Below are 19,201 nucleotides of genomic sequence, written 5' to 3' on the forward strand. Positions count from 1 at the left end.
GCTTGGTGCCTTGTATCCCAGCCACTGCAGCTCCAGCTGCGGCTAAAAGGGGCCAAGGTACAGCTCAGGCTGTAGCTTCAAAGGGTGTAAGCCCCAAGCCTTGGTGGCTTCCATGTGGTGCTGGGACTGTGGGTGCACAGAAGACAAGAATTGAGCTTTGGGAGCCTCTGCCTAGATTTCAGAGGATGTATCAAAAGGCCTGGATGTCCAAGCAGAAGTCTGTTGCAGGAGCAGAGCCCTCATGGAGAACCTCTTCTAGGCAATGCAGTGGGGAAATGTGTGGTTGGAGCCCTCTCAGAGTCCCCACTGGGGCACTGCCTAGTGGAGCTGTGAGAAAAGGGCCACTGTCCTCCAGCCCCCAGGATGGTAGATACACCAACAGCTTGCACTGTGTGCTTGGAAAAGTTGCAGGCACTCAACACCAAAACATGAAAGTAGCTGTGAAGGCTGTGCCCTGCAGAACCATGGGGGTGGAGCTTCCCAAGGCCCTAGGAGATTACTCCTTGCATCAGCATGCCCTGGAAGTAAGACATGGAGTCAAAGAAGATTATTTTGGAGCTTTAAGATTTAATGAGTGCCCTGCTGGGTTTTGGACTTACATGGGGCCTCTGGCCCCTTTGCTTTGGCCAATTTCTCCCATTTGGAATAGGAACATTTACCCAATGCCTGTACCCCCACAGTATCTTGGAAGTATCAAACTTGTTTTTCATGTTACAGGCTCATAGGCAGAAGGGACTTGCCTTGTCTCAGATGAGACTTTAGACTTGGACTTTTGAGTTAATGCTGGAATGAGTTAAGACTTTGGGGACTGTTGGGGAGGCATGATTGGTTTTGAAATGTGAAAAAGACATGAGATTTGGGAGGGGCCAAGGGTGGAATAATATGGTTTGGCTCTATGTCCCCACGCAAATCTCATCTCAAATTGTAATCCCCATGGATCAAGGGAGGCACTGGTGGGAGGTGGTTAGATCATGGGGTCAGTTTCCCCATGATGTTCTTGTGATAGTGAAGGAGTTGTTATGAGATCTGATGGCTTAAAAGTGGCACTTCTCCCTTTGCTCTCTGTCTCTCCTGCTTCCTTGTGAAGAAAGTGCCTACTTCCCCTTTGCCTTTTGCCATGATGTAAGTTTTCTGAGGCCCCACCAGCCATATGGAACTGTGTCAATTAAATCTCTTTTGTTTATAAATTACTCAGTCTCAGACAGTATCTTTATAGCAGTGTGAAAGCAGACTAATACATGTCTCAAAAGCAAAATAAATCCTTTTTTTCTTATTGAATATCACCAGATTCTCCAATTTGACTCTCAAGTAAACCACTCGAATTGCTATATTGCTACTGCTGTATGACCTTATCTCTCTTGCCAGGACCTCTGGCACCAAATAAATTTAGAAGATTTGGAGAAAACATAGTGGATAAACTCTTTACAGGGTCCTCTCTAAGCAAATACTCCTAGAGGGTTTGCTTCTGCCACGTGGCAAATGGAGCTTCCAATGGAAGTCCGGGCAAGTTCTTGGAAGCTTGTTTTATGGGAACCAATTTGTTCTTATTTAACCATCATTATACACCATAAGTGACTTGTCTTGATAATTTCTTCTTTTTCTAAAAAAAAAGTGTATATATTTAAGGTGTGAAACCTGATGTTTTGATATACATAGCGCAAGTATTACTTGCTATAGGTAAGCAAATTAACATATATATCACCTTCCAGAGTTACGTGTGTGTGTGTGTGTGTGTGTGTGCGTGTGGTAAGATCACCTAAAACCTACCCCCTTAGCAAATTGTCAATGTGTAATACAATATTATTAACTACAGTCCTCCTGCAGTGCATTAGATCTCTAGACTTATTCATCCTACATAACGGCAAGTTCATACCCTTTGCCCTATGGCTCCCTATCCTCCCACCCCTTCAGCCCTGGTAACCACTGTTCTACTCTCTGTTCCTATGTATTTGACTTAAAAATTCCACATATAAGTGAGACCATGCGGTATTTCTTTTTCTTTGTCTGGCTTATTTCACTTAGCATAATATTCTCCAGGGTTATCCATGTTGTCACAAATGGCAGTATCTCCTTTTTTAAGGCTGAATAATGTGTATATATGTGTATGTGTGTGTGTGTGTGTGTGTGTATATATATAATATTATATATATACATATACAATTTCTTTATTCATCCATCCATTAATGGTCACTGAGGTTGAATCTTGGCTATTGTGAATAATTCTTCAATGAACATGGAGTGCAGATATCTCTACAAGATGTTGATTCCATTTCCTTTGGGTATCTATTCAGCACAGGGACTGCTGGGTTGTATGATAGTTTTAATTTTTTGAGAAACCTCTACACTGTTTTCCACAATAGCTGTACTGATTTACATTCCCACCAACAGTATACAAAGATTCCCTTTTCTCCAGACCCTTGCTGACACTTGCTATCTCTTATCTTTTTGACAATAGCAGATGTAACCTAACAGGTGTGAGGTGGTATCTCATTATGGCTTTGATTTGCATTTCCCTGCTGATCAGTGATGTTGAGCACTTTTTCATATACCTGTTGGCTGTTTTTATGTCTTCTTTGGAAAAATATCTATTTTTTTTTTTTTGAGATGGAGTCTCACTCTGTTACCCAGGCTGGAGTGCAGTAATGCGATCTCGGCTCACTGCAACCTCCGCCTCCCGGGTTCAAGCAATCCTTCTGCCTCAGCCTCCCGAGTAGCTGGGATTACAGGCGCGTGCCACCACACCTGGCTAATGTTTCGTATTTTTAGTAGAGATGGGTGTTAGCCCATCATGGTGTTAGCCAGGATGGTCTCAGTCTCCTGACCTTGTGATTCTCCCACCTCAGCCTCCCAAAGTGCTGAGATTACAGGCGTGAGCCACCATGCCCAGCCCCTTTGACCATTTTAAATTGGATTATTTGTTTTCTTTAAGTTCTGTGAGTTCCTTATATAGTTTGGATATTAAACCCTTACCAGATAACGGTTTGCAAATATTTTCTCCCAATCTACGATCCACCTTTTCATTTTGGTGATCGTTTCCTTTGTTGTGCAGGAGTTTTGGGTTTGATGTAGTCCCACTTGTTCATTTTTGCTTTTCTTGCCTGAGCTTTTGGTGTGATATCTAATCTTTACACTCCTGCTTATCAGAAAGAATGATGATCCCTAGATAAAACAGAGGAAACACACAACAACAAAAAAGAGTTAAGGTTGGTGAATTTGTTTTTGTATATATAATCATGATCTCAATTACTAGCTTTAGTTTGGGTCTTTGTCTTTTCGGTTAGAGCCTTTTTTTTTTTTGAGAACCTTCTAGAAATATTCATTTAAGTTTACAAGAGTACTTGACAATGGATTATTTTTGTTTAATGTCCTGAATTTTAAAAATACATATCTTTAGGTTATAAAGCTGTATTACATTTGGAGGAGGATATGTAGCAAAAGAAGGCACCATTAGATCCAATGGTTATTCCTTACTACTATTTTGGGAAATAGACTAAACCAAGTTTGTGTCTATTCATAGAAGGACATCTTACCTGTGAATTTAATTTTAATTTGGGAAGAATTAAGGGTAATTCAATTCAGATTTTAAACATGTGTTTATATTTAAAATATCTTCTTCCTGCATTATATTAGATCTGAGAATGATCAAGTGAGTACTTGGAAGGGGTTACTGGCTCACAGCCAGGAAAAGGCCTATATATTCCAAATCTGTTGCTTACAAACAGAAAGCTGGACTCCAGAGGCCTCCCAGGCTTCTCAGACCTCTCTCACTGAAGCCTGATGTGGGTTATGTGGCCCAGATTACTCCTTTTCATTTCTGCATGGCCTGCCCACACTTCCTTCACCTTTACTCCAAGGCCATCTTTTAAGAGAGGACTTCTCAAGCCACTGTATAAAATCACAAGCACTTCCTATCCCTCTTTGCTGCTTTTATTTTTCTCATTAATTCTAATCACAATTGAAGATACTAATTTTTTGCTTCTTTGTTCAACATCTGTCTTCCTCTTTAAGATATGAATTCCACATGGGCAGGGATTTGGTTTTTGTGATTCACTACTATATCTCCAGTGTCTACTACACAGTAGGCATTCAATAAATATGACTCAGTGAAAACTTGTTTACTCTTCAAAAGCCTAATTCACCTCCTCATCAGAGTCTTCCCAGATTTACTCAGTTATCACCTGCTTATGCTTCTGTAGAACTCTGCCTTCAACAAAATTAACCTCGATTTTGACCTGACATTAAAGCCCACATTTTCCCTCTTTATTATTTCAGAGGTTTTAGAGATAAGTATTTTAACAAAGTATGATCCTGCATATGCACTCTGAAACTCAATTACATACATACAAGTTATGGAAGATTTCCCAGTAGAAAAATGTGAAAAACTGGATTTTAATGAACTGTCAGTTCAATGATTCAGTAAGATGAAGTTCCAAAAAAACCAGCCAACCAAACCAGTTTAGCTTTAGCCTGACTCCTAACAATGAGCCAGGTTCCTAATTTAAAGAGAGTTTTCAAACTATACTACAAGTCTACAGTAACCAAAATAGCATGGTACTGGTACCAAATCAGAGATATAGACCAATGGAACAGAACAGAGGCCTCAGAAATAACACCACACATCTACAACCATCTGATCTTTGACAAACCTGACAAAAAAAAGAAATGGGGAAAGGATTCCCTATTTAATAAATGGTGCTGGGAAAACTGGCTAGCCATATGTAGAAAGCTGAAACTGGATCCCTTCCTTACACCTTACACAAAAATTAATTCAAGATGGATTAAGGACTTAAGTGTTAGACCTAAAAACCATAAAAACCCTAGAAGAAAACCCAGGCAATACTATTCAGGACATAGGCATGGGCAAGGAGTTCATGACTAAAATACCAAAAGCAATGGCAACAAAAGCCAAAATAGACAAATGGGATCTAATTAAACTAAAGAGCTTCTGCACAGCGAAAGAAACTACTATCAGAGTGAACAGGCAACCTTCAGAATGGGAGAAAATTTTTGCAATCTACCCATCTGACAAAGGGCTAATATCCAGAATCTACAAAGAACTTAAACAAATTTACAAGAAAAAAGCAACCCCATCAAAAAGTGGGCTAAGTATATGAACAGACACTTCTCAAAAGAAGACATTTATGCAGCCAACAGACACATGAAAAAATGTTCATCATCACTGGTCATCAGAGAAATGCAAATCAAAACCACAATGAGATACCATCTCACACCAGTTAGAATGGCGATCATTAAAAAGTCAGGAAACAACAGATGCTGGAGAGGATGTGGAGAAATAGGAACACCTTTACACTGTTGGTGGGACTGTAAACTAGTTCGACCATTGTGGAAGACAGTGTGGCGATTCCTTAAGGATCTAGAAGTAGAAATACCATTTGACCCAGCAATCCCATTACTGGGTATATACCCAAAGGATTATAAATAATGCTACTATAAAGACACATGCACTTGTATGTTTATTGTGGCACTATTCACAATAGCAAAGACTTGGAACCAACCCAAACGTCCATCAATGATAGACAATTAAGAAAATGTGGCACATATACACCATGGAATACTATGCAGCCATAAAAAAGGATGAGTTGATGTCCTTTGCAGGGACATGGATGAAGCTGGAAACCATCATTCTGAGCAAACTATCACAAGGACAGAAAACCAAACACCACATGTTCTCACTCATAGGTGGGAACTGAACAATGAGAATACTTGGACACAGGGTGGGGAACATCACACACTGGGGCCTATGATAGGGTGGGGAGCTGGGGGAGGGATAGCATTAGGAGAAATGCCCAATGTAAATGACGAGTTAATGGGTGCAGCAAACTAACATGGCACATGTATACCTATGTAACAAACCTGCACGTTGTGCACATGTACCCTAGAACTTAAAGTATAATTAAAAAAAAAAAAAAAAAAAAAAGAGTTTTGTGATCAGTCCTGGCAGTCACAGTCAAGATTGGTGTAGAGTGTGTTCAGGAGAGAGGAGACTGAAGACTGCACTATTTGCAAGAATCGGGAATATGTAGCCTGGGAAAGAGAAGACTAGGGGGCATCATAGATGCCCCCAAATACCTGAAGTGCTGTCATATTGATGGGAAATTGTTTCTTCTATGTGGCCTTAAAGAATGTTGAAATTACAAGGAAATCTACTTTGCCTCAATAAAAAGACCTTTTTAGCTTGTCGAGATGGGCTGGGATGGTGTGGCCCTCAAAGGGTTCAGATGTAGGCTGGCGTTGGTGGGGTGATGTAGGAGCAGTTTGTGGCTGTGCCCAATGACTGTCACAGTGGCTTGTCTGGTGAGCCCCTCCCTTGCCTGAGTGAGTTGTTCCTGGTGTACATGCCGCACTCCTCCCTGTCTCCCCAGCCTCCCTTTGTGTGGTGACTGTTGCTGATTGCTCCTTGTTTAAAGTGCCTATGATTTGCTTTATGCCTAAAAATATTTTGTTACTAAGTATTTCAATTTGTTTATTTGATCTTCACACTTCCAGCATTGCAGGAGACTTGTAAATATTGACTTTGTGTACACGGAATTTGTACTGTCCACCTTCTTCACTTCTTTCATTCTGGACCATGTCAGACCCTCTATCACCTTGGACACAAACACATGGCAGATAAAAGAGAGTGGTGGATATAGAACATGCAGTCAAGTATAACGCTGGGAAAACAGGATTCCAACATACTGGATGATGAGACTTGTGGATGGCTAAATTTGGTGCAGAGAAGAGCACTTCTTCCAAATCCATGTCATTCTCACAGGGAAAACTGCAAAAACACTCTATAAAAAGGAAGCCCATTTGAAGGCCCACCTCTTGAATACATATTCTATTCTCCATGTTTTTATTCTTTTTCCTTGCTCCTGTGCCAACCCCTTGCCCAACAGAACAAAGACAGATTATCTGTGACTACTCACTGAGAGACCCACAGCCATCATTTCCACCACCCTTTAAGGCTGTGGGTAAGTGGTAAACACCTGGAGTATCTTTGATTCTTATTATCTACTTAGAATATCTATAACTTGTTTGGTTCATTTCCTGGCTCAAAGAAGGTGCTCAATAAAAATTTGTTACGTGCACAAACTGCTTTCTTAGTTTGAGTTACCATCACCTCTGGCCTGGACTCCTACAGGCCTCTTAAGTAGTCTTTCTGGCCTCTAGTCTTGACCCTTCTTTAGTCAGTTCTTCACATATCCAGTCGGAATTATCTTCCTAACATGCTAATCATTTAATTTCCACGCTTAAAATTTGCCTGTGGCTGTCAAGATAAAGTCCAAACTCCTTACCATGGCAACCAAGGCCCCTCATGATCAGATGCCTACTTCCCATCTCTCTTGGACCTCCCGGGCTCTTCACTGTCTGGCTACAGCTCCACCAGACAGCCCTTCTTGTTTATATCACCTTCCAGGATTTTCCAACACACTGGGTTGGGGTAAGTATCTCCTAATGTGTTTGTCTCCATGACACCCTATCCTTGCCCCTCTAGTGGTTCTTAACATGTTGTACTGAAGTTGTCATCTCTATCATTAAGACTGTAAACCGGCCGGGTGCAGTGGCTCACCCCTGTAATCCCAGCATTTTGGGAGGACGAGGCGGGTGGAACACGAGGTCAGGAGTTCAAGACCAGCCTGGTCAACATAGTGAAAGCCCGTCTCTACTAAAAAAAAAAAAAAAAATTTGGCTGGGCATGGTGGCGGACGCCTGTAATCCCAGCTACTCAGGAGGGTGAGGCAGGAGAATTGCTTGAACCCAGGAAGGGGAGGTTGCAGTGAGCCGAGATCAGGCCATTGCCGTCCAGCCTGGGCGACAATGGGAGACTCCACCTCAAAAAAAACCTCCTTAAGGTAGAGAACAAATATATGCATCTCACTCCAGTGTCAGGACAAAAACAGGGGCTCACTAAATGTCTGTAGAAAGTATAAACGCATCCAGCATATTTATGCCCATTTTATAGGACTCCACTGGTCTTTCCTAATAGACACAGCACACATATGTGGAGAGGGTAGTGGGTGAAGAGTTAACAGTAGTTCCTGTTTCTTGCTCTGCCATTAACAAAACATGATTTTAGAGGACAGGGTGGATAATTAACATTTTAAAAGTCCCCCAAACTAGGACTTATTGGTATTTTGAATGACTTTAAGTTTCTCATTTCATCTTTGCTTTTATAACGTACTATTATTCTCATATATATACTTTTTAGAGTGAGACTCTCTCTCTCTCTATATATATATATAGATGGGAAATTGTTTCTTCTATGTGGCCTTAAAGAAAGTTGAAATTACTAGGAAATTTACTTTGGCTCAATAAATACTACTTTGGCTAAATATATATATATATATGTGTGTGTGTGTATATATATGTATATATATATGTGTGTGTGTATACATATATATAATGTGTGTGTGTATATATATATATATACACACATATGTGTGTGTGTGTATATATATATATAGAGAGAGAGAGAGAGAGAGTCTCGCTTTTGTTGTCCAGGCTGGAATGCAGTGGTGCGATCTCGGCTCACTCCAACCTCCGCCTCCCGGGTTCAAGTGGTTCTCCCACCTCAGCCTCCTGAGTAGCTGGGACTACAGGTGCCCGCCACCACGCCCAGCTATTTTGTTTTTACTTTTCGTACAGACGGGGTTTCACCACGTTGGCCAGGCTGGTCTCGAACTCCTGACCTCAAGTCATCTGCCCACCTTGGCCTCCCAAAGTGCTGGGATTATAGGCGTGAGCCACTGCGCCCGGCCCTCATGTATAATTTCTAAGTAAAGGTTTAACTTCTTATAAAAATATTCCTATAAAAATGACAATTTATATACTTCCACATTAAAAAGTGGTTAAAATGCAGAAACTGGGCACCGTAAAGCTCATGAATCTCTACCATGGAATACAGAAAAGTGCCTTGAGGTCTGAAACATCTAAGTTCAAATGCTACGTCAGTTACTTAGGGGTTGTGTGATTTAGGAGCAGTTCCTTGGATGGCTGTGAATGTTTAAAGTGTGACCAGTGCCCCATATTGCACTTGGCACGTAGTAGGGACTGAAATGTTAGTTCTCTTCCTCTCACTTATGGTTTTAGGGAAATCTGGGAATACAGAGATTCATTAAGATATCATTTCTTCTTTCACTTTTGAAATAAAAGGCATATTAGTTTCTTAAATCAGTTTTACTTTGATGAAGCCATCTTTTGAGCAGTAGATGATTCTTTAAGTATATATGAAAAATGTAATTATGTGTAGTGATATGTGCCACTATTCTCTTTGGTATCTTTTAAAGGAAGTAAAATTGTATTTAAAAATATAAAGGACGTAAGAAACAAACTGACAACTGTAATGCCCCAATGAATCCTGAAAATTTATTATTTGGGAGAATATCCAATATTGATTCTTTGTTTTACAGCTCATAATGATCAGAAAATATACATTTAAAATGAAAGTCAAAGAAAAGGATAATTACATATAATACATATTACAGATTTATTTGTACATAAGCAAAGCAGTACTAAAAGCATATTTATGTGCTCACAATTAGTGAACATGGCAATTTTCTGTTTAAAGCTGCAGCAACTCAAATCCTCCTAGGGTCAATAAAGAAAAACATATTGAGAAATACATTTAGGGCTATCACCATGTCTGGCTGTAAATCTATTTTTTAATCTTTCCCCTCCCCCCATATATATGTATATACTTTATTGCCTTTATATTTCTGCTGGTTTAATATAATTAGTATACTAAATAGTTTTCTGCATTTATTTGGTTTCTAAAAATATATAAAATGCATTGAAAAGAGCTCCTGCAGCTTTCAGGCAGTCACTGTCCTGGCATCGAAAGCTTATTCTGGAGATGTAAAGCAGCAATACTGAATAAATAGTGATTGTTTTGTCTTTTTGATACAGCTGATGGCCTTCACCCCAAACTTAAAAATACTGTAGCAAATAGTATAAACATGCAACTTAAAAAACTGAACACAATACAAAAGTAATAATTATAAGCTAATTTTAACACAATATAAACCAATAAAGACAACTTTAGGTAGAAGAGGGATGTGAACACAGCATCGTTATATAAATTAAGGCCCAATTTATCAAAGGCAATGCACAATGGGAACTGTCCATCTGCCCACGCACTTTGCATGCCTGAAATCAAAAGTTTTTGTCTTTTCTGTGTTATTTCCTCAATCCATTACAGTTCTATCTTGGAAGATGTTTACAGAAATGGCTTCAAATGAACAGTCTGTTTCTCTGAAGACCATTTTGCTCCTATTCACAGAGAAAATTATCCTTTAATGCAGATGTAAATTACATTTATGCTATGGAAGCAAGTGCTTACATGTTCTTGTTATATATTGCTATACTTCACATTTCACACCATAAATTCTATTTTTTTTTACTGTATTTATATAGTTTTTACTCTATCAGTCTTGCTGTAGCTCTTGTTTATGACTAATTTGAACTATAGGAATTGATGATTACCTCATTGATGACTGGGAGAATTAAATAGGTAACTCCTATTAATACCAACTGAAGTCTCATATTATAAAAAAGTCCCTGTGCATCAAGACAAAAAACAAAATGTTATCAAACCAAAATATCTCAGAAGGACAAGAAAGGGACTATGGACACTATGTCCACAGGCAACACACTATGGGCCATTCTCTGAGGATGACAGACACTCAAAAGGTCAAATATACCAATGCTATTCCAAATTATTTCTCGGTAAGATAAAAAGATCTTTAAATGTATTTAATACTTGTAGAAAATCACAATAAAACAAGTTGCAATATGATTTTTTTTTAAAAAACACAAAACATTGAAATCTAATTTAGTATTTAGAACCTGAATATTCCCCCAGATGAAAATTTTATATTTGGTATTTTTGTATACCATTGCCCACTACCCCTCCGAAATGTATCCAGGATGTGGCACTTATCTAATTCATTTGTATTTGCAATAGATAAAAATGATCACAAATATACTAAAGTATCTTCAGATGATCCTATGAAAACGAGTTTTTTCCCTCTGAGTCTTAGAAAATATTCCTTAGATATGTGCTTCCAGAAGTAATATAACTAATTAAAAAGTACAGCTTCTCAATGTATTCATCATATTCACATTTCTATACTTTCGTCGCCTAGGAAATTTTTTTAAATCTGTAATTAGGTCTATGAAGATTATTTGGCAGCTTGGAAATTCTGATGAAGTTGTCAGAGAGGTTAACTGTGATACTCTGCTGGGAACCCAAGACTACTACAAGTTGCTAGGATGCTGCTTGTCCTTACTTAAAGTTATTAGGTTAATTCTGATAACAATTTATAATGAGTTGGATATTGACAGTGTTTTTCGTGGTATGCCAAGGCATCTCTGAAACTCCTAATTGCAAAGTTTAATACTGCCTCCAGTTTAACATTTTGACTTAAAGAAAATGCGATCAATTTATAAAATGTTTTTCTTTGTGAATAAGATCTTGATTTCTCTGAACAACAACAAAATGACTTTATACAGAATGACTTATTTAAAACTAAGGCATATATTGGGCATATGTAAATCATTACTGTCATAAAATCTATAAATTATTTTTTAATCATCCTAATTTTAAATATAGGTAGATAGAAAATAACTACTATAAATTGTGAGCAAATGTGTACAGGTTGTGGTTATTTAGGTAAGAATCATTTACTTCAGTTATTTGCAAAGTAACATAATGGCAAGATCAATTTGATAACTCCAAGAACCCAAAGAAACTCATATCTTCAGTTGAGGTCCGCCACTTAGCTGCACTAGAAAAGGCAACTCTGCATTATGACTTTCAGTTCTCTAGAAGCTTCTATACAGTCTCATAGCCATTCTTAAAAATTTCATAGGAAACCTAAGTAGAGCAGCATTGTCAGCATTCACTAAACCAAAGTCAGTCAAATGTGTTAAAACATCCAAAGTTGCCTTCATGCATAAGACATAGCTCTATTGTTACCATGGCATTACTATATTAATCCACTTTTATTTTGTTGCATGTAAATAATACAGAGGATGTAACTTCTTCAGAATTAAAACTACTTTAAATTTCAGATTAAAGTCTTAATTATACTGTACCAAATCTAACCAGAGGGAATGTAAAAATGGCTAAGTGGTGTCTGACTGAATCTGTCTAAATATTACTTGTAAATCTTAGTTAAGTCACTACTCATCAAAAAGGTGTTGAGTCATATTTGGTTTTACAAATAAAATAACATATGTACAAATGGAGATTAATGTCTTGTAAAAGTCAAGCCTAAAAATAAAAACATATGCTGAATTTGACTTTATATCCTTGCTAAAAAGTACCTAGGTTTAATCTCCTTTCCATCTAAGTGACTGGAAGAAACCACAATGGTCCATAATATGCAGAGCAAATTATGTGCAAGCAATACCTTACCCATGGTGTGTACACCAACAGATCATACATATGAAGCGGGTTATTTTAAAATACATCACTTAAAGCAATGTTCCTGAAGTAGACCAACCCAGCTTTCAGATATCTCATAACTTCCATGTTAGATTAATTCTGAAGATCCATGAGTGTAAATGATAAGACAGGGCAGAAACAAAACACATAATGTATCAGGAAACCCCAGGCCTGTTTGGATACATACTTAACAATTACATTTTTGTTCAACAGTGTCTGAAACACTGCAAATGTTTTATACATACAATTTAGCTCATGAAAAATATCTGTTATGCTCTGTGGCCACACATATATTTGGAAATATTGTAAAGGAACGACTAAATTCCAGATTAAAAAAAAACCCTGAATTATTTCACCTAATTAAGCAATGGCTAGGACAGTTTCACAAAACAAATGCAAGTGGCTTCCTGTGGAGTTAGTTTCGATGGTGGAGCACCCTAGGACACTTGTGTAGTGTAAATCAGCAATGCATGGATGGAGTCTGGCAACATGCACACGGTCATAATCACACAATATGTAACGTAAGTCAGTCACAGGATAAGTCAATAAAAATATTAAAACATCAACATTCACACATTGATTACATGAAATAAATTAAACTAAGCCAGTCACAAATTTCTCTTCACTCTTACTTAAGTCACGGCTTATTTATGTATACACACTATATAATACTTTCCTAAAGCTCTCAAAATGCTACAAATAAAAACGAAGGCTTTGCATTATAGCTGCTGAACAAAAATATCAACACTGTTGATGTGTGAAAACACAGTTTCTTTGTTCTTTAGCATCAGTGCACAGGGTATGGCTCCAAGTGGTATGCAATTTAGGAGAGAAAAAACATACAGCGGCTTGTGGAACAGATCTTCTGTTCATCATTGGCACAAATCAAAAAGGAAGTTTACTGTCCTTGGTACCTCTGTTGGGTCTCCTCCCTAAAGACAGATAATGTCATACATATATGCCTTCAGGATTAAAACCAGATGAGATAGGATTCTGCAGAATGCGGAGATTACTGGGGAGCTGCCGAGATGAACCAGGTCGCTTCAGGGACCCAGACTGGAATGGTGCCTCTAAACAGGAAACAAAGAGAGCCACCTGATGAGCTCGTCAACTTGGAGTACTTAGCAATAAAAAAAATTAGACTGCTTCCTACCCCAAAAGGGAAAACTGCATAGAGCAAAAATTGCAATCCCCTGTGTGCCCTGGGCTGGGGGAGAAGGCTAAAACCTTCTCAGGTCTCTTTGATAAACTAGTTTTTGTTGATTTGAACAGTGAATGATCTTTACAAAAGGTGAATATTCTGCTTCTTTTTTTGGTTGTTCACACCATATGCATACACAGATTTGGAATTGTCTTTTAAATATCAGCACAAATTAATAATAACTTTTAGAAGAAAAAGAAGGAAAAAGGGGGCATAAGGAACAGAGAAGCCAAAATTCAAATTAATAGACTATAACTCATATATACTTCAGAAAAAAGTTTTAATAAAGAAGTAGTTTAAAACTAATGATATGACATTTGGTGATTACATGCTCACCTAAGTAAATAAATAACCTAAATGTTACTGGTTTTCCTCTAGAAATGGGAAATATTTTTTAAAAAATGAATTTTTAAGTGTCCCACTTAAAAATTAGCTATGAATGTTAGGGTAATATTTTAACTGAATACAAGTAGTTTATTCAAAGTTAAGCAGATGGTCGGGCATGCTGGTTCATGCCTGTCATCCCAGCACTTTGGGAAGCTGAGGCAGGCAGATCACTTGAGCTCAGGAGTTTGAGACTAGTCTGGGCAATATGATGAAACCTCATCTCTACAAAAAATACAAAAAAAGAAAATCAGCCGGGTATGGTGGCATGCACCTGTAGCCCCGGCTACAGGAGCCTGAGGTAGGAGGGTCACCTGAGCCCAGGAGGTCGAGGCTGCAGTAAGCCGTGGTAATACCCCTGGCATTCCAGCCTGGGCGATACAGTGATACTATCTCAAAAAACAAAAACAAAAACAAAGTTAAGCAGTGAGAATAAAGGGAAAATAAACTATATTTATCAACATCTTACCCCTTTCAATGTCTGCATGTGAGGCCTCTATTTCAATGGGCTCCGCTGGCAAAACGGTAACTTTTGTCCCAGTCTGCTGGATGAACTGCTGGAGATTGACTTGCCGCAACTCCTTAGTCAACTGCTCCAGTTCCTGTTCTTTGTCCTAGATGGAAATTATTATTTTTTTAAATTTGAGGATTCACTACTGGACAGTGCAAGACATCTTTGTGAGGATCCATCTGCTACAGGGGTTAAATGTGCGACATCTGCTTTCATAAAAGCACATTTAACAAATCTGGTTTATATTGATACAATGGGCTAAAGAGGTCACTTTCACTCTGTGGTGTAGGCCAAGAAATAAGCCAAGGGAAGACAACAGTTTCATTAGTCTGTCCTCTTAAATGTGATGCTTTCCTCTGGAAAACCATTATGCACCCTTCTGAAATAAATATGTCTATAAACTTTCATTAAAAAACAAAAACAAAAATGGGTTTCTCAGTCTGTAAACTCATTGGTGGAAAATAAAAAGAAAAAACCCCACAGGTTTTTACCCATCTCTGTGTTACAGCAATCTTGCTAAGCTGGTCACAAATTTACATATTAACCACTTCATATTAACTTATAACTACAAAGGTAATTGTAATTTGTTCCATGGATTTAGAGTTCTTGTTTTTTGTAAGCTGTTTCAATTTTCATGGGATACATTATTGAGATTTATCTTACAGCATGAGGAAAGCAAGATTCCCATAAGATTCTCACTATGGAATTCCTAAATCCTTGACAAAGATCTGAGAACTACAGAGTCCTACAGAAGGAGATCAAGTTTGGATAGCTGGAAAGCTGTAAAAGCAAGGAGGGGCATCCTATTATTTAAACAGCTTTTCATTTCTTTCTTTCCTCTACTGTATATAAGAAAAAGTACCCTGGCTCTACCCAGGCTGGGTGGGTCCCAAGGATTTGGTAGGGGTTGGGAAGAGATTAGAAGTGAATGGTTGTTTTCTCCACTTATTTGAGTGTAGGGGGTACTTGGGGATATATCAATATTTGATTATCAGACACTTTTCAGTGGGTAGAGGGATTTGCTAGTAATGACTGTGATAAGTTAGTGTTTTCTGTAAGTGATATCAAAAGCAACACAACTTCCACTTGTACCTTTTTTTAAATGTCAAAATGAATCCCAATAGTAAAATACTGACAAATTAGAGGCTGACAAGCTTCTACTGCATGAGAAATTCTTGATTTTCAAAATTTGGGTGGTAGTTTTATCTCTTACTACAGATAATGACGGAGAAAGGAGATCACATCAGTTCTTCCTAAAACCTCAGCTTTCTCTGATTGTGGAACTAACTGTTGATGTTCTAAAGCAGCTCTTCTCAAACCTCACTGTACACAGGTATTACTTGGGCATCCTGTTTCAATGTAGATTCTGAATTTCTTACAAGTAGTACCCTGGAGCTGCCTGGCATGGACTACACTTTGAATCGTAAGCTCTAAACCAGCACAGTCCAACAGAACCTCCTTCAATGGTGGAAATGTTCTGTGTCTGCACGGCCCGTACAGCAGCTACTGGGCACTTGAAATGTGACCATGTGTGACTAAAAACAGAATTTTAAATTATTTAATATTTTAATTGCCTTATTATTTAATCTTAATTTAAATTTAAGTAGCCATATTGTAATCAATTGTGTCTCTTTCTCGTCCCATCTGATAGAGACTGTTTGATACATCTTTGCAACTTCCGCAACATAATCACAGGGTCTTTTCAAGAATGGGTATCCAAGAAATGTAAGTTGAGTGATTAGGGTTTAAGTGGCAAAATAGAACTTCTCGTATGTGAACTAGAAAGGGGGAAAATCGGACAGAAATCTTTGTGCCTCTCTCAGGAAAGCAAAGGAGGGTACTGTGGAGAGGGGAGAAGGGACGGGGGCTGTTTATGTGTCAGGAAAGAAGCTGGGATTGGCTGGCCACAATGGAGAAGTGACAGATAAGCAGTCAGCTAGCCACAACAATCCCTGGCCAACCAATCCATGGACAGCTCTTTCAGCTCTGGTTTCCCTATCTCTGAAAGGAGAAGGTGAGATTCACTATCTCATCATTAGTGTCCATTCCATCCCATTATCTAATGCTACAACTGTCACAGTAAGACAAGGCTCTTCCATGGAGAAGGATCCGCAAGGCTACTGCTCCCATCTAAGTTGTCGTAAGTCACAAGAGTTCGACAAAAGTTTTAAACAAGGCTGAGTTTCTAATTCTTTGAATATAAGGAAAAATTGACAATGATGAAAAGGAGATTCCAAGAAGATACTATTTTAAATGGGCCAAACATTCTATTTATCAAAGTGTCCTTACCTGTAAGCGTTTGGTGGCTTGTCCAAGAGATCTTTCCACAGCTTTGATGCCATTTTCCAACCTCAGACTCTGCTGGCCTTGAATGTCAATCTCCCCTTTGACCTTACCGATCTTTCCTTTAACCTCTTCCTCATTGACCTGTGCCTCTTGAACTTCCCGTTGCAATTTTTCTGCTTCAAGACCACTTTCCATAGTCCGGATCTGTGCCAAATAGTCCTTTAATTTGTTTTCACATTCTGTTATTTTCTGTCTTATTTCTTGAAGTTGATCCTTCAGCTGTTTTTCATTTTCCTGTTCAATCTGTAATTCATTTTCCCAGAATTCTTCCTCCTCAATTTCTACATCGTTTCTTTTGATCTTTTGCTCTAGACGGACAATTTCCTCTTCAAGGTTGGAATTATACTTTTGCTCCCAAAATCTTATTTCTATTTCATTAGATTCCAGCTGTTTCTCAATGGATTGAAGCTTCTCTGTCTGCAGACGGATCAGCTTCTTCAACTCATCTGCTGTTGTTTTGCAGTTATTCAGCACCTTTTGCTTAAACTCAGTTTCTTTACCTTTTCCAAAAATGTCCATTAATCCTTTGGCACCTCCTGTAAATGTCAGTGATTTCCTTTTCGGTTCCCTCCTTTTGATTGATTTGTCAATCTGAGGCCTCAGTTTAGCTAAGGGGGGCAGACTCTGCCTGTATAAAGTTCTTTCAGGAATTCGAGCCACACTGTCTGAAGTGGGTCGCTCACTGAGAGACGGCCCAGTTCGTCGTAGAATGAGCTGCACATCACTAGCATACTGCCCCCATTTGTTTAAGGATATGATAGGATTTTCATGAGGTGCTAAGTGTCTTTCAGTATCTCTCCATTTCTCTATAAGGGTGTACCTTCCAGTTCGACCTATGTAAAAAAGGTAAGAATAACTTGTCAAAATGGGGTATGTAATAGTTAAAAAATGGAGTAAGAATGCCATTTGATGATTGTGTATTTTCGATTAGCATCAGAGGGTCAAGTTTGAGTCTAGTTCAGGTTCCTTTAAACCCTTTACTTGAAGATACCAAATCCCTCACGACATGTAACAACATAAAATCAGAAGATGTGTATTGCACATACTCTTTAGGCTTGCTTAGAAATTCAACTTTATACTTTAAAACTTGGTGGGACTCTTATACTCTTGCCAAATACCTGGCTGCCTAGAACTTCTCATTTGGGGCAAGACTGAACAAAGTTTATTTTCTAGCTGAAACAAAGGACAACAGAATCACCATGTGAAGCATGAGTGGCTGGTCCAGGAACTAGGTGGAACTTCAAAACTCAAATACATTTCCACTGTGCAAATCCCTCGGCTTTTTTCCACATCAGAACTTGGGAGGGCTGGAGGCCCCACTTCTCCTCCTGAAAGGAGACATGGGGACCAGTGGAGAACTGTGACTCAGCCACAGGAGGTGCCCAGGTCTCCTCTCCATCTCCACCTGAGTGCTCCACCAACCCATCGCTCACACAGCTGACATGTTCCTGGACACCCATGACAAACAAAAAACCAGCTCAATGAAAAAAACTCTTCAAAACAAATTCATATAAAAAGAGGGGCCTGAAGAGAAGACTTGTTCAGTTTTGGTAATATGATAGTATCAGAGATTCTTCTTCTTAAAAAAAAAAAAAAAACTCAAAGCAAAATATTGTTAAAAACAAACCAGCAGGCTGGGTGCAGTGGCTCACGCCTGTAATCCCAGCATTTTGGGAGGCAAAGGTGGGCAGACTTCTTGAGCCCAGGAGTTTGAGACCAGCCTGGGCAACATGGCGAAACCCTGTCTCTACAAATAAAATATGAAAAAGTTAGCCGGGAATGGTGCTGTGCACCTGTAGTCCTAGCTACTTGAGAGGCTGAAATGGGAGAATCGCCTGATCCTGGCAGATCAAGGCTGCAGTGAGCTGTATTGTGTCACTGCACTCCAGCCTGGGTGACAGAGTAAGACTCTGTCTCAAAAAAAACAAAACAAAACAAACAAACACCAGAATACAATCACATATACATTGAAAAATATACTGAATCTAATCATTATGAAAGTAAGATAAAGTTTCAGAAGAATATGAATATAATGCCATAAGCTTGAACATGCTTTTTAAATATTTTCATTTAAGATGAGTGGGTCAGATAGATTATTTAAATTTTATGAAAAGTGTACATAAATAATTACAAGGAAAAAAAACCAACGCTACCATCCAGCAATTATACTTGTATAAACAGCTATTGATTTACCTTCCTGGCTTTCTTTTTTAAATTTCATGAGCTTCTGAGCCAATAGTAGTATTTTTGCAATTACAGCATCAACAAATGGAAATCTAGATGTGTAAATATCAACACCCATGTATAC

The 19,201-nt window shown here is 38.6% G+C and overlaps 1 protein-coding gene across 8 annotated transcripts in view; it reads right to left on the reverse strand.

Annotated features, from left to right (window-relative positions):
- Positions 1-9,347: 9,347 nt before the first annotated feature.
- The window catches only part of RASSF8 (Ras association domain family member 8), a 77,426-nt gene continuing 67,572 nt past the window's right edge, over positions 9,348-19,201 (reverse strand). For all 8 annotated transcript variants that reach the window (XM_063593158.1, XM_063593157.1, XM_055095827.2 and 5 more), the window contains exons 3-5: positions 16,837-17,726; positions 14,506-14,650; positions 9,348-13,521 (exon numbers count right to left, since the gene is read on the reverse strand). In XM_063593158.1, coding sequence (XP_063449228.1) covers positions 13,400-13,521; positions 14,506-14,650; positions 16,837-17,726 — 1,157 coding nt within the window. In that variant the 3' untranslated portion in view covers positions 9,348-13,399. The remainder of the gene's footprint in view (positions 13,522-14,505; positions 14,651-16,836; positions 17,727-19,201) is intronic.

The sequence above is a fragment of the Pan paniscus genome, chromosome 10 (genome assembly GCF_029289425.2).
Source record: "Pan paniscus chromosome 10, NHGRI_mPanPan1-v2.0_pri, whole genome shotgun sequence".
Taxonomy (NCBI): domain Eukaryota; kingdom Metazoa; phylum Chordata; class Mammalia; order Primates; family Hominidae; genus Pan; species Pan paniscus.